We start from the raw sequence: 16,167 nt of genomic DNA, 5'->3' as shown, positions 1-16,167 counted from the left end.
CTCCAGCAACAATTTTTCTCTTAAAGTATATTTTGTCTGATGTTAGTACAGCTTGCTCTAGCTCTCTTTTAGTTACTTGTTTGTATGGAATATCTTCCCATCGTTTTGCTTTTAATCTACTTCAATCTTTGAATCTAAGGGGTGTGTGTGTGTGTGTGTGTGTGTGTGTTAAGATTTTACTTTTTAAGTAATCTGTTGAACTTACAACCTGGAGATCAGGGGTTGCATGCTCTGCTGACTAAACTAGCCAGGTGTCCCATAAAGTGTGTCTCTGGTTGAGAGCATATAGTTGGATCATTTTCTTTTTTATCCATTTGACTCATCTCTGCCCTTTAAGTGGTGTGGTTAGTTCATTTACATCTCATGTGATTAAGGGCCTCTGGTGGCTCAGTTGGTAGAGTATGAGACTCTTCTCTTGGGGTCGTGAGTTCTAGGCCCATGGTGGGCCTAGAGCTTATTCCAGAAAAGACATCTCATGTGATTACTAAGATTTACTCCTGCCATTTTGCTCTTGATTTTTCATGTCTTATATTTTTGTTCCTCAATTTGTCCACTGCTGGCTTCTTTGGTATTAAATAGATATTTTCTAGTGTACTAGTTTAATTTCCTTATGGTTTCTTTTAGCCTGTTTTTTGAATTATTTTGTCGGGTGGTTACCTTTGGGTAACAATTAACATCATCTTAATTTCACTGAAAAATAGCAACTTAATTTCAACAGTATACAAAAACCACACTTTAAGATAGCTGTGTTTCCCTACTCCTTTGTGTTGTTCTGGATTGAATGTTTGTGTCTCTCCACCTTGCCATTCATATGTAGAAATCCTAACCCCTAAAGAGGTAGTATTAGGAAGTGGGCCTTTAGGAAACAATTAGGTCATGTGGGTAAAGACCTCATTAATAATGAAATTAGTGCCCTTATAAGGAGAGATGCAAAAACAGCTTGTTTTTTTTTTCTCTCTCTCCCTCTCCTCTCTGCCACATGAAGATACAATGAGAAGGCCATCCCTAAAGTAGGATGAAGGCCTTTACGAAGAACCGAATTGTGTTGGCACCCTAACCTTGGGACTTCTAGCCTCCAGAACTGTGAGAAATGTCTTCTGTTTAAGCCGTTCAGTTTTATTTTCTTAAAGATTTTATTTATTCATGAGAGACACATAGAGAGAGGCAGAAACAGGTAGAGGAAGTAGGCTCCCCATGGGAAACTCGATAAGGGACTTGATCCCAGGACCTTGGGATCATGCCTTGAGAGCAGAAGGCAAATGTCCAACTGCCAAGCCACCCAGGTGTCCCTAAGTCCTTCAGTTTTAAATGGTAGGTGGCAATCTGCTACAGCAGCCAGAACCTTGACATTATTTAATGCATATTTTAACTTTACATTTTTATACAGTGTGTCACATCAACTTATGATTTATACACTTTATACACTTGTCTTTTAAACCAGACAGAAAAGTTACAAACAAAAATACATTTATACTATCTTTCACATAGTTTACTTACATAGTTATATTTGTCACAAGTGCTCTTTGTTTTTTCATTGTGGACTCAAATTATTGTCTAGTGTTTTTTCATTCCAACTTGAAACATTCACTTTAGTATTTCTTGTATGGCAGATTGGCTAGCAACAAATTCTGATTTTTTTTATCTGGAAAGGTCTTAATTTCACCCTCATTTTTGAAGGATAGTTTTGCTGGATAGAGAAGTTTTGGCTGAAGAGTCTTTTCTTTCAGCACTACAAATAATGTCATCCTACTGTCTCTGGCCTCCACGGTTTCTGGCAATAAATCAGCTGTTAATCAGTGAGCATTTTTGATATGTAGATTACTATTATTCATAAAATCTGTTAAGTTTCCAGCCATTATTTCTTCAAATATTTTTCTACACTTTTCTCTTTTTTTCTCAGTTACCCACCATCCCATTTTAGGTAGCTTGGTATGCCTAATATTGTTCTACATGTCTCTGAGGCTCTGTTCATTTCTCCTCACCCTTTAAGTTGTTCCTCAATTGACCTATCTTCAGGGTTGCCCAAGTCTGCTCAGAACAGCTGCTGAGCTCCTTTAACAATTTTCATTTCAGTTACTGGATATTTTTAACTCTACAGTCTCTACTTGATCATTTTTTATGATTTCTATCTCTTTGCTGATATTATTTGTTGATACAACATTCTCATACTTTCCTTTAGGTCTTTAGACATAGTTCCTTTAGGCCTATGAACATATTTTACATGGGTGATTTAGTCTGCCTATGAAGTCAAGGTTTTTATTTCTTTGGATGTCTTGTAATTTTCTGTTGAAACTGGACATTAAATTAATATAGTGTGGCAACTCTGGAAATCAGGTTTTCTCCCTTCCCCACCTTTGTTGTTGTTGGTTTGTTTTGTGACTTTTCTGAACTTCTTGTATAAAGTCAGTATTTTCTCCTATTTGTGTCCATGGAAGTCGCTACTCAACTGAGTGGTCAACTATGATTGGACAGGGATTTCCTTGAACACCTGGAACCAAAAGGTCTCTCAGTCTTTGCTGAGGGGCTGTGTGTGTATTAGGGAAGCACACATTCAACAGTTAGCCAGGGAGCTGGCAACTCTTCCTTAGCCTTTACTTCTTGTTGCACAAAGGCAGTCTTTTGACTTATAGAGAGATAACTGTTACAGTGTCTCCTTATTCTGAGCAAAGGCTTAACATTTAATTTCCAACCAAAACATACCAGTCTCATATGGCCTCATGATATGTAGCATATACTCTGCTGTCTTTAATTCTTCATAATTGTCAAAAACATCAGGTATCTTGTACACTTAAAGTATTCACTAGTTGTGCACTAACATATCTATTCTCAATATACCCCACTTCAGTTGGCAAAAGCAGTTTCTAGACACTGTTAGGATACATTCTCTGTAAACATTCCCACTTGGATGAACTAGGCTCCAGAGAAGACACTGACTACATTTAAGGTATCCATTGGTGATTCTATCAATTCATTCATTAAACACTACAGACGAAGCAGTATTAGGTCCTTGCAACAACAGAATTAATAGGAGGTGAGAAAAGATCTTCAAGCTGTTCTTGCCTTCCTGGCCTAGTTGTCTTGCTACCTACAGATGTGTGGTGACTTGCCATCACCATCAAGAAATATTTATTGAGGATTTCCCATGTGCCAGACATTGTTTTAGGTATTTTACATATAATGACCTATTTTATCTTTACAACATTCCTAGGATGTGGGTAGTACAATGGCTCATTTAATAGATGAGAAAATTGAAATATGAAAAGATTAAATGACTTGCCTCAATAATATAGCTAAGAAATGGTAGAGCTGGGATATAAACTCAGTTCCACCTAATTCTAGCTTTTCACCACTAAATACAGCCATATTCCATCTCTGTCCTTGTCTTCTCTAGCTGATAATCTAGTCAGGTAAGATCCTGGCTCGCAAGTATAGGTGAGAGATGCCTTCCACTCGCCACCATCAGGGACCACTTTCTGATAAGAATAGTTTACTTTTTAAAGAAATCTCATCTATGACATTTTAGGCAGGTCCAAGATCTGGATGTATTAAATGTGCTTACTAATGGCTTTTTAGTTTTCCAGTTTCAAGAACATAGAAATTACTGATTTCTCAAATTACTGATCAGCATTTGTTTCTAACCTTAAACATTCTTCCTTAGAAAAAAATTAAATGTCAGGAAGATTCAAATTGTAAAATTCAATACTCCAAGTACTTGTGTATTAACTGTATTACCTTGTTCACTCTTTGTCACATTCCTTTTTTTTTTTTTTTTTTTAATTTTTATTGATTTATGATAGTCACACAGAGAGAGAGAGAGAGGCAGAGACACAGGCAGAGGGAGAAGCAGGCTCCATGCTGGGAGCCCAACGTGGGATTCGATCCCGGGTCTCCAGGATCACGCCCTGGGCCAAAGGCAGGCGCCAAACCGCTGCGCCACCCAGGGATCCCTCTTTGTCACATTCCTGAGTTAGGTATAATTCTTATTTTACAGTAGAGGAAACTGAGGTGGAGAAAGGTTTAGTACCAGACCTAAGATTATGAAGGCTGTAAGTGGTAGAATCAGGATTCAAACTCAGGATGTCTGGTCCCAGAGTCTATGCTCCTAATCATGATGCTCTATTAGGAACTTCTATAGTGTAAGCTTCTGGTAGATAAAAGGATGTTTGTAGGGTTACCCACAGGAAAAAAAAATCTCTTCCAAATCTATATGAAATAGAAGGGAATAATACTCTTTTGCTAAGAGATTTATTTGTACTAAAGAGCTTTCTCCACTGCTTTGGATATTTATCCTCTGTCAATATACCACTGTCCCATGAATTAATATCCCACTAGTATATAGCTAAGGGCCATTGATAACTTACTGGTTTGAAAGGCTGGTATCTACAGGTCTCTGGCATGGTCAGGACCTTAAGCTGGGCAGGCATAACTCGGGCTGGATTATCCAATAACTGGAAGTTTGGCTCAGGTTCTTTTTTCTTCTCTTTTTCTTCCTTTTTCTCTGCTTCATCCTGGAAAATATTTTAAAATGGCCCAACAAAGGTTCACTTCTCTTCCATATCACTGAATAATGTTTTACAAGTTTACTAAGCAACTCTTAGGTACAAAAGGTAGCTAGGATTAGATATAATGAAAGTACAACCAAAGTCATACTAGATTCAGAGGATGGAGAGGATAACTGTGCTTAGGGATGAGAATGTTATATAACTAACTTGGTTTTAAAGCATGAGGTTTTTCTAACCAGAAGAGACCAGAAAAAGAGGATATTCTCTTTGCTTGAAAGGGCCTTTTTTCCTCCCACCATTATCTTACTATCTGAAAATTCTACACTGCCCTTTAGTTGTCATTTGCTCCAAGAACTCAAGTATCTTCCCATTAAAACTAGAGGAATCTCTACGCTTGCAATGGGATACTTATTTAAAGGAAGCCAAGAGCAAGGTATGGTAATGTTCACTTCAGGAAGAATCTGGACCATGACAGTATAGATATATCAACCCACATGGCCACCAAATTATACCTACCACTTCCATTTTCTCCTCCTCTTTTTTCTCTTTTTCTTTTTCCTTCTTTTTAGCCTTGGCAGTAATAGATAACACAGCAGTGGAAACCTAGAGGAAGTGAACAGAGTATATCATAATCCCTTACCTATATATGAAGGTACAAGCCCAAAAAGAACTCAGTTCTACAGTACTGCTTTGTTTCCTGGCATAAGTATCATAAAAAATAAAATTATTAGGGAATAAATGGGAAAAGCAAGTAGCACACTTATTTACATTATTTACTACTATGGTCCTCAGGTGACTCTTGAGTTCCTAGAGGCTTGAGTCAGCATATCACTATATATATATATATATATATATTTTTTTTTTTTTAATTTGTAGCCTACCTTGGATGTGAGTTTGCGATCATGAGATTCTGATATATATAGGTGCTGCACCCTTTTTTACTTCATAGGGAAAGTACTAGAGAACATAAAACTTTTCTCCAAACCTGGTCATAAATACATTCTTACTGAATTAGATGTCCTACAGTTGTAACACACAGTGAGTGAGTGGTTAGTGTAGAATTACCTTTCCAGATGGGTCTCACTGAAATTGAGGGTGAAAAGGGACTCTGAAAGACTGGTAGTATTGATTTTGTTTCTGATCCAAAAGCTGAGAGTTTGTAACAGAGCTGATGAAATGAGATGTTGTCACAGGATATTCATCATCCACCACCCTCAAATTTGGTCAATTATATAAATTTCCCCATTTACAAAGTTTATAGCAAAAAATCAACAACTGGCTAATATGGAACACTACCTTGAGGGAAAAAAGGAAATTTAGTTAATACCTATGAAAATAAATAATGTACATTATTTTTTATCATATCTAATATTTAACCTATAGATATACTTGCACAAGTTCACAAATATACATGTATAAAAAAGCCTTTTACTGTAGTCTCATTTGTAATAATAATTAATAGAAATCACTTAAAATGTCTATCAGATGAAGGAGGAATCGAGAAGAAAAATAATGGTATATATACATAGAGGGATTGCTCTGCAGCAAAAAACGAGATCCATATACACTGACATTTTAAAAATTTTATTTATTTAAGATTTTAATTTATTTATTCATGAGACAGAGAGAGAGAGAGGCAGAGACATAGGCAGAGGGTGTCCCTACATCGACATTTTTAAAGACCATTATTTTGTTTGTTTTATATTAAGTAGGCTCCATGCCCAATGTAGAGCTTGAACTCATAACCTTGAGATCAAGAGTTGTATATTCCACTGGCTGAGCCAGCCAGATGTCCCTTAAAGATTAATTAAAAAAAAAAAAAAAGATTTTATTTATTCATGAGACACACAGAAGCAGAGACACAGGCAGAGGGAGAACGCCCTGACCCAAAGGCAGATGTTCAACCACTGAGCTATCCAGGTGCCCTAAAGATTAACTGTTAAAGTAAAAACAATAAGCTGCAGAATAGTACACCAAAAGTAATTCTATCTGTGGTATAAACAGTATTGATATGTGTGGAGAAAACATCGGGGGAGGGGGGATGTTCACAAATTATGATTCCTGCAACATGGGACTTGGATGACCAGGAGAGAAAAAAGGCTTTTACTTTATATTCTTGTATAATGTTAGATTTTACCATAAGAAGTATTACTTTGAAAATACCTAATTTAGGGCAGCCCAGGTGGCTCAGCAGTTTAGCGCCACCTTCAGCCCAGGGTGTGATCCTGGAGACCCAGGATCGAGTCCCACATCAGGCTCCCTGTATGGAGCCTGCTTCTCCCTCTGCCTGTGTCTCTGCCTCTCTGCCTCTCTCTCTCTCTCATGAATAAATAAAATCTTAAAAAAAAAAAAGAAAGAAGAAAATATCAAATTTAAAACACAAAAATATTTAAAACAAACCCAAGTAAAACACTAAGTAGCTTCTATGTGTAAGTATAAATGCTGCTCAAGAGAACACAAACCTACCTTTTCCTTTTCTTTTTCTTTTGGTACTTCCAGAGGGGCAGGATATGCAAATGTAGATGGTTTACAGTTTGATTTATACTGAACTTTTGGCATCTGAAGAAATAAAAGAATTTTTCTCCTTAGGTTAAAAGAAGCCAAATAAAGATTTAAGAATTCTATGGTCTTAAAAAAAAAAAAAAAAAAAAAAAAAGGAATTCTATGGTCTTTGACAATGCAAAGGAATGTCAGAAGTTTCAATCCAGGCTAAATGTTCTCTTACAGTACTCCCTTATGAGTATCTCTCTTCTTACTCTGAATTTGTTATGAGGTGTTTTACAGAACTACCTGCAGCACCCTAAACCTTCCTAAAGCTCTGTGTTTGTTCACAGGCACCCCTTGATCTCATCTTTACTGGCCGTGCACCTTGCTTCAGTGGATTAAGTCCCACTCATGTGTGAGTATCTGATCAACTGTTACGTCCTTTATAAAGTGTTATTTATCTAACCTCAATACCTAACTTTATGCCACTCCAACCAACCTACACAAGTCTGTACAGTTTCTACACCACATCATGATTCCTCCATATTAAGAGTCTAACATGAGCCTAATGAAAAAGTCGGTTTCATATTACTTAATTGACTAGGTGTTAAATACACTAGTCTGAATTCTTCTCTATTTATCCAATTCACACTGATAGAGAATGGTAACAGGCATCACATTTACTAGGATAAGGAATCTTGTCTCTTTCATCCCACTTTCCTTGTAAAGAATATAAATAGAGATCAGAAAATTATGTGCTATAGGAAAAAGTCCCTATAGATCACATAGGACATTTAACCACAATGTTAAAGGTTAGGGATTGGGAAATCTAAAGATTCTTGTTTTGAACTTCAGTATTAAATAAAATTGGTGAGAGTGGTATATAAAGCCTTTTCGTATTTTTGTATTTGCCCTCTCTCTTACCATTCCCTCTCAATTGCTTCATCCAAGGTTACAGTTAGTAAGGAGATTTAATTTTCAAAACTTCCACTGACACACCCCATTCAACAAGGTGATGACTCAGTTTAAAGGGGAAATACAAAACTGGTAAAATGCCAACTCATCTTTAAAATTTCATGAAAAATCCTTGTGAGTGGGTGTTTAGGATACAGTGAAGAAGATACACTATAAAACTAAGGTGTCACAAACATACCTTTAAGTCCTTGTTAAGGCCAATGACACAGGTAGGGGTATAAGCCAATGACAGGAAGTGTGAAAGAGGAAACCAGAACCAGAACTGGGTAAAGACAAGAACACCAACTACAGAAGGCATATGGGTGTGCCCAGTCCTGGACTGTAAGGAGATTGTGACATTATGACCACCTGTAGAAAAAGAGAAATCATGAACATGAATCCAGTAGGGCAGTATAAAGATTCCTAAGTATTACACTAAGGAAACATTTGGTGATTATTTTAAGCATACAGTTCATAAAACTGATACGGAGTAGATGGAATTTGTTAGCCAGTGAACTAAATAGAGTCTCCAAAAATGGAAGTGCTGTATTTTAATTGGAATCAGTAAATCTAGACTCCTTTCTACATAAGTAGGAATTTTCCAAAAACAAAGCCTAGAGGATATCAAAACTGAACACTGAATTAAATATTAATCTATATTATACAGCGGGGTTTTTAATGTGCTAACAAAAAGTAAAATTTCAGTACACATCATATTTGCAAACAACAGCAAAGAGGCAAGAGGTAGATACTATTTGCTTAGTTTACTCTTTGTGCTTTAGTTATGTCCAAATGCAGGCAGCTCCAACATTAACTAGCCTTGTGGACTTGGACAAATCACTTTACCAGTAAAAAAGTCTCTTTTCCTATTGATAAAATGAGGGTTTAGGCTTGAGCACTTGAACTAGAACACTACTAACAAAAGAAAACTTTTAATCTCCGATCTTTGATTCAAATGACTTTTTTTTTTTAAAGAAGCACAATATGTGAAACAATGAAATCAGAGCTAATTCGATTTAATTTTAAGTTTGGGCTGTTGGCTGAATGGCTCAGCTTGTCTTGTTCACCCACCTCCTGCCACATCCCCTCGACTATCCCTTTTGGGAGTGCAGAGAAACACAGTTTGAGAACTAGTTGAATAAGAGCTAAGATCTAAGCATCAGTTAGACAACTGGATCTTTACTGGGCCCAAGAAAAGCTGAGTTTCTAGGAGGCTATTAGGGGTTGCAAACTTGAATGCCTTTAGGCACCAGTCAGGCAAACAAATGAGAACATTTGGTCTGGAGGCAGTGGGGAATTGAAGCAACTGGAAAGTTCATGCTGTTTTTAAAGAGAACATGCTACTAAGGGTGTAGGTAGATTCAGTGTCACTAGGTAATTTTGTTTTTAAAAGCAGACTCTAAACTGGATTTTGTCCAAAATTTTGCACAATTTGTGAGGCAGGCAAACATGTTTAAATCTGATTTGGCACATGGGCTGCTCTATTGCACCCTCTGGTCTATTTAAGTGTTAATGCAGGAGCCCAGAACTCAAAGACACCAATCTTTTAGTTTATACAAGACAGCCTATAAAAACGGGGCTTGTCTGTGCCTCGTTGCCATCCTAATTTGTTTTTTTTTTTTTCCACCATCCTAATTTGAATTCCAATTCTGGATCCCTATTGCTCACATTTCACTGCTTTTTTTTTTTTTTTTAAAGATTTTATACACACACACACACACACACACACACATATATATATATAGAGAGAGAGAGAGAGAAAGAGAGTGAGCGTGTGTGTGCACACAAGTACAAGCAGGAAGGGGGAATAGCGGAGGGAGAGGAAGAAGCAGGTTCCCCACTGAGCAGGGAGCCCAATGTGGGGCTCGATTCCAGGACCCTGGGATCATGACCTGAGCTGAGGATAGACGTTTATTTTTTTTATTTTTTTTTAAAGATTTTATTTATTTATTCATGAGAGACACAGAAAGAGAAAGAGTGAGTCAGAGACACAGGCAGAGGGAGAAGCAGGCTCCATGCAGAGAGCCCGATGTGGGACTTGATCCCGGGACTCCAGGACCATGCCCTGGACTAAAGGCACACACCAAACTGCTGAGCCACCCAGGGATCCCTGAGGATAGACATTTAACCAACTAAGTCACCCAGGCGCCCCACATTTTACTTCTTTTAACTTTAATCTCTCCTTGGTGCCTCTACATTAGTCACGGAGTACTAATTTCACTAAACTAAAAAAGCACTTTAATTTTTTGTAAGAATCAGGGTTCTACTGTTTAACCAAATAATCTAGATTTTATTTGGAAAAATTCAGGTATACTTTGTTTTTGCAACAGGTCTGAGTTATATATGCATTTATTGTCTGCTTGTACTCTAATCTCCACATTCACTGAGTGCTTACTATATATTGAATTTTGAACAAAATACTGAAAGGGATCCCAAGAAGCCTCTAATCTAGTGGAGAAAACAGATAACTAGATAATTAAACTAGGGCATACACAAGCATTATGAGAATGGAAACCCGGGCACTGGTGAGAACATACAGCTAAGCAGGGCACTAACCCGGGGCGAGGCGGGGTGGGCAGGAGAGAGGGAAGGCTGCTCAGAGAACGTGATACTTGATTTAAGTTTTGAAGCTGAATTCCCTTTAATTCCAATGAAATCCATTTTCTTCAGACTTAGAAACTAAACTAGCCTTTTGTTCCAACAGTCTGTGATTTAATACAAAACAAGAAAGAGTTTATCCTATTGATAGTGTTTACACAGTTTTACAAACCTCAATCATAAACCTTAATCTTTGGCTCTTCTCCCTGAAGAGAACAAATCACTGAATGAATTTTCATAAACTTCAACTTCACTCACTCCTTTGAAGTTGCCCTCCAGATTTCCTCCATTAACACTAACTTCTGGGAGCCAGACTGCAGGACTACATATTTTTTCTAATGCAGTTACAGCAGTTTGTAGGAGGACAGGATACTGACAAAGTGAAAACGAGTGAGAGAAAAATTATGCCTATAATAGTGAACACGACAGTACAGAACTTTTATGTACTATAATAACACTAAAATAAGGCAAAAAAGATTATAAATAAAAAAAGAAATGGAAAGAAGCATCAAAACTTGATTAGTCCACAGCAATTCAAAGAGATAACTTCCAAAAGGAAGTGAAGGGAGAAAGGGGCTGAAAGGGGAAGGAAGGGAGAGAGAGGACTTCTCATGATGATGGTAGAATAAAGCTGAAACAGAGAAGGATCCTCCTCCCCTAATTCTTAACAAATAACTAATATAGCAGAAACCAGCAAAAAACTGTAGTAATACTGAATGAACAAGTAAAGTGTTGTACGTAAAACTACAAACTTAAAACTGGCAGCTAAAAGAAATAAACAGAAGATCATGGAATAGTAAAATGTTACTCCTAAATCCTATTTAAAAACCAATTACCCAAAGTAGCCAATCTAAAATGACTACATACTGTATGATTTCAGCTGTATAATACTCTGGAAAGGAGAAAACTAAAGCCATGGAGACAGTAAAAAAACATCAGTGGTTACCAGGGGATTGTGGGGAAGGAGGGAGATGAAAAGGTGGCACACAGAGGATATTTAGGGCAGCGAAACTAGTGCCTATGATGTATTGTGGGTATATATTTAAGCATTTGTCAAAATCCATAGCAAGTGAACCTGAATATAAACTAGGGACTGATCAAATCCAGCCAATTCAGTGTCAGGTCTTAGTACAGATACTCAAGAAAAATAAGCAGCAATAAAAGAAATGGTGATGAGCACTGAATCCATTTAAAAATGAAATGAAGACTAAACTGTGAGAGGATTTCACAAAAGAATGTAAAGGTCATAAATCATGACAACGTAATATAAAAATATTGGAAGGTGGGGGCACCTGGATGGCTCAGCCAGTTAAGCATCTTGCCTTCAGCTCAGGTCATGATCTGAGGGTCCAGGAATGGAGCCCTGGCTCATGCTCTCTTTCTCTCAAATAAATAAATAAATAAAATCTTAAAAAAAAAATGTATACAAAAATACTAGAAGGTGGTGTAGAATGAGGAAGGAGAAACTATGACATGTGAATATCTGTACTGTTTATATACAGGAGAGACTCAATATCACTGAGAACTGAAATGTTTTATTCAAGTACCTGTGGAGTATTTACCTTATTTATACACAGCTTACAGGGAATGTCTTTATTTATTTAAAGTTTTTGGGGCACCTGGGTTGCTCAATTAGTTAAGTGTCTGCCTTCGACACAGGTCATGATCCCAGAGTCCAGAGATCGAGTCAGGCTCTCTGCTCAGCAAGACATCTGTTTTTCCCTTTCCTTCTGCCCCCTGTCACCCCTGACTTGTGCTCTCTCTCTTGAATAAACAAAATCTTAAAAAAAAAAAAAAAAAAAAAAAGCAATTAAATTGCATCTTAACTCTAAAAATTTAAGCAAAAAACTCAATCTCTTGAAAATGAAAACAAAAGAAAAACCCCCACTAGACAATGGATTAAAAGAGAAGACTATGGGAGCACCCAAGTGGCTCAGTGATTGAGCATCTGCCTTTGGTTCAGGGCGTGATCCCAGGGTCCTGGGATCGAGTTCTGCATCAGGCTTCCCGCGAGGAGCCTGCTTCTCCCTCTGCCTAGGTCTCTGCTTCTCTCTTGATGTCTCTCATGAATAAATAATAAAATCTTTAAAAAGAGAGAGAAGACTATGTGCTTCAAAAATTTAAGGAAAAAAAAGCCAACATCCTAAGAAAAGAGAGAAATAGGCAGAAAAAGATTCCAGCAAGATGAAAGAATTTAGGGAGAAAAAAAAGCATCAGCATATAAACAAGAAGAGAAATCTCTAATATACTCAAGGAAAACATACAATAAATCAAATTAGAAAGATGATAGAGATTAAAAAAAAAAAAAAGCCACAAAGGAGATTATCTGAAACTAAGAAGACAAAGACACTGAAAACCTCAATATGGTTAAAAAAACCCCCCTCTTAGCAAGAAGAACTTTAAAGATATAAAAAAAATACAGTTTCTTTTCCTGATCTCCTTCACTAGAAACGGACATACATTTCTAGTTGACCAAGAAAAGAATGCGATAAATATGGCTAGGAGTATTTTTATTAGAAGAAATCAGATGGCTAATAAATTTGAGAAAATGCTCACTGAATAATAGAGCTATTATGAAAAGCTTGAGATATTATTCTTCACATCTTTCAAATTAGCAAAGATTAACATAAAAAGATTATATTCTATATGGCTAGGGTAAACAGAGAAAATACATGAAAAATGAAATAAATATGCTTGCTTTCTTCTACCTATTGGGACGTCACCAATAATACCAGTTAAAGAATATGTCTAATGAGCCCAGGTTCAAGGCAGTAAGAGCACACCCTTTCAACTTGGAAAGGCAGCCTGTCTCAAAAATAAATCACAATGTAGTGGTGAGTAGTGTGAATTCAGAAGCTAAACGGCAGGCAGTGTATACTATGTATTTATTAGGTAAATATTCCATATATCTTATTTTTAAGATGATTTGGTTGCTTGAAATTATCTAAAAAACTATTTTTTGCTTCAAAATATTTTCAATGTCAACCTGTTTAAAATTGATATATACTAAGAAAACTAAAGAAAAAAAATCAGCCAGCATTCACTGAGCACTTTTATTTAGTGGCAGGCACTGTTCTCACAGCTTTACATACATACATATATTTATTTATTTATTTAAGATTTTTATTTATTTATTCATGAGGGACAGAGAGAGGGAGGCAGAGACACAGGCAGAAGGAGAAGCAGGTTCCATGCAGGGAGCCCGACACGGGACTCCATCCCGGGTCTCCAGGAACATACCCTGGACCGAAGGCAGCAGTAAACCACTGAGCCACCTAGGCTGCCCTTTACATGCCTTTATAACTGTTCAAAAACCACAACGTAGACTTTAGAAGAAAATAAATACCGAGAAGGGAAAACTTCTCAAAGTTCTATAGTTAGTACTATAAAGGGACTGGGACTCAAAACTTAACAGTCTGCACACTTAACAACTCTACTAAATTATTTTTCTACGAACTGTAGGTCCCACATTTTCTCCCAGAAATAATCTCCCCCCAGAAAATTTCCCCAACAATTCCCCAAATAATTTCTTCAATTTCTACTATGTCATATAGTTAAAGCAGAATAGTTACTTCATTAGTTTAGGTAGATAAATGCATCTAGAAGTATAACATTTACCTGCATCCAGGATGCCCTGTGCCAAGATAGCACCAAACTTGGCCATGACATCATCATGTTTATCATTGATGACTTTGGAATACAGCTGTCTGAACTGATTCACCTGAAGGAACAAGCAAAAGAATTACAGACATATCATATTTATCTGTGGTGTCATTTCAGATCAGGGAACAGATTGTTCAAATTATAATGAAACTTGAGCTCTGAATTTCACAACATTCAAAAAGAGAGCGATATAAACCAGATTTGAAGGCAGAAAAGTTCCATGGTTGAAATCATGGGTGTTATGACTTTTCTGATGTGGGAGTGAGCACCAGTTCTGTTTTCAATCTTCATTCCACGGTGGATGATTCAGACTCTTGGGAATGTTGAATGCGATTTCATATCGCACTACTGTTAGTCAGTAGGCGTAAACAGTCCAAGCAAATGCTGAGGCTTTCATTGTACTGTGAATAACATCTCTTTTGCTTACCACCACCTTTACGGATTTCCTAGCAGACGTAATCCTTCAATTCTATCTTCAAGTAACTATCCTTTACTGAAGATGTGTGAGGCATATTTTGGATTTAATGTATATTCACATCAAGATTTTCCTTATGCACATGTATTAATGTTTTGAGAACATGTGATGATAATCACTTGTCAAAAAAACATACCAAAATGGAACATGTCCTAACTTACATGTACCAGCCTGGGATGACTGGTAATTTTTGTTTGCTTCTTTATTCTTTTCTGTATTCCTAAAACTAATATGTATTCCTTTTATAATTAGAAAATAAAACTTAGGGCAGCCTGGGTGACTCAGCAGTTTAGTGCCGCCTTCAGCCCAGGGTGTGATCCTGGAGACCCAGGATCGAGTCCCATGTCAGGCTCCCTGTATGGAGCCTGCTTCTCCCTCTGCCTGTGTCTCTGCCTCTCTCTCTGTGTGTCTCTCATGAATAAATAAATAAAATCTTTAAAAAAAAAAAAAAAAAAGGAAAGGAAACTTATAAAATACACGTTATCAAGATATCTGTGACTCCTTTAAAACTATTTGAGAGACAATAAGGGAACTATTGTACGCTTCTTCCATGTCTTACACTTCTCAGTTTCCCCAACAGCGCTTTTTCAAGTGAGAAGTACCCAGGAATAATTCTGCTTGTTCAAGAGGCACATGACCATGGAGCTCCCCAAATCTGCCAAAAGCAGAAAATATCGAATTTGAGTTTCCTCATATAATGACCTTATTTGCATGACATACTCTTTCAGAATCTCTTCCCCTCTTTACCTGTCTTGGTCTTGGAGGCCACGCTGTACAGTGCAGGATAATAAAGAATCAGACAACCCTGGCTTACAAATATCTCTGCTCCAATAATCTGTTTAGGGAAATTACTTAGCTTTTATGAGCTTCAGTTTCTTCATCCCTACAGGAATTGCAGCACCTATCTTATGGAGCTGCTGTAATATGATGCAGTGTATGTGTAATGTAATGTACAAAAGACATTTTATAGTTCAATAGGCATGGCTATCCTACCATACTATGGCAGAACCCCACCTGTCCCCCTTGACTATTATCTCTGTAACCTAACGCTGCTAATAAAATGTGATGGGGAAACCAATGAACTCACTCTGCCATTACCTAGCATATAACCAACCATTAGTGAGCCACTTCTCTAAGTCTTACTTTCTCTAACTATAAAACCAGCATGACTAGATCATCATAAAATTCCCTTCTAGGTTTAAAAATCCTAAGGTTTAATGCTTTAACTGGTTCAACAGGTCAAATTCCTTTGATTCTGAACTTATTTTAGATGAACACTTACATTACCTTATATAGGATGGAAATTTTATGTGCTTAAAGGTTTGTGAAATATGTCATGAACTTATAAAAAGAAAACAGTGGACAAAGCAGTGTATGTACATTATGAGGAAGAATTTAAATATAAAATTGTGCCCAGAACAACAGGAAAACATTCAGTGAAACTGAAAGATGGGATTTAAAAAAATCAGTACAAATATGTAATAGGATTAT

At 36.9% G+C, this 16,167-nt stretch overlaps 1 protein-coding gene across 1 annotated transcript in view; it reads right to left on the bottom strand.

Annotated features, from left to right (window-relative positions):
- Positions 1-16,167, bottom strand: part of PSMD1 (proteasome 26S subunit, non-ATPase 1) — a 93,150-nt gene that overhangs the window by 3,869 nt on the left and 73,114 nt on the right. The window contains exons 19-23 of the mRNA XM_025463407.3: positions 14,157-14,259; positions 8,140-8,309; positions 6,969-7,061; positions 5,019-5,105; positions 4,362-4,508 (exon numbers count right to left, since the gene is read on the bottom strand). Of these exons, the coding sequence (XP_025319192.1) occupies positions 4,362-4,508; positions 5,019-5,105; positions 6,969-7,061; positions 8,140-8,309; positions 14,157-14,259 (600 nt within the window). The remainder of the gene's footprint in view (positions 1-4,361; positions 4,509-5,018; positions 5,106-6,968; positions 7,062-8,139; positions 8,310-14,156; positions 14,260-16,167) is intronic.

This window comes from Canis lupus, chromosome 25, assembly GCF_003254725.2.
Source record: "Canis lupus dingo isolate Sandy chromosome 25, ASM325472v2, whole genome shotgun sequence".
Taxonomy (NCBI): domain Eukaryota; kingdom Metazoa; phylum Chordata; class Mammalia; order Carnivora; family Canidae; genus Canis; species Canis lupus.
Note: the sequence above shows the minus strand (reverse complement) of the source record. Positions and strands in the feature narration are given on the sequence as shown.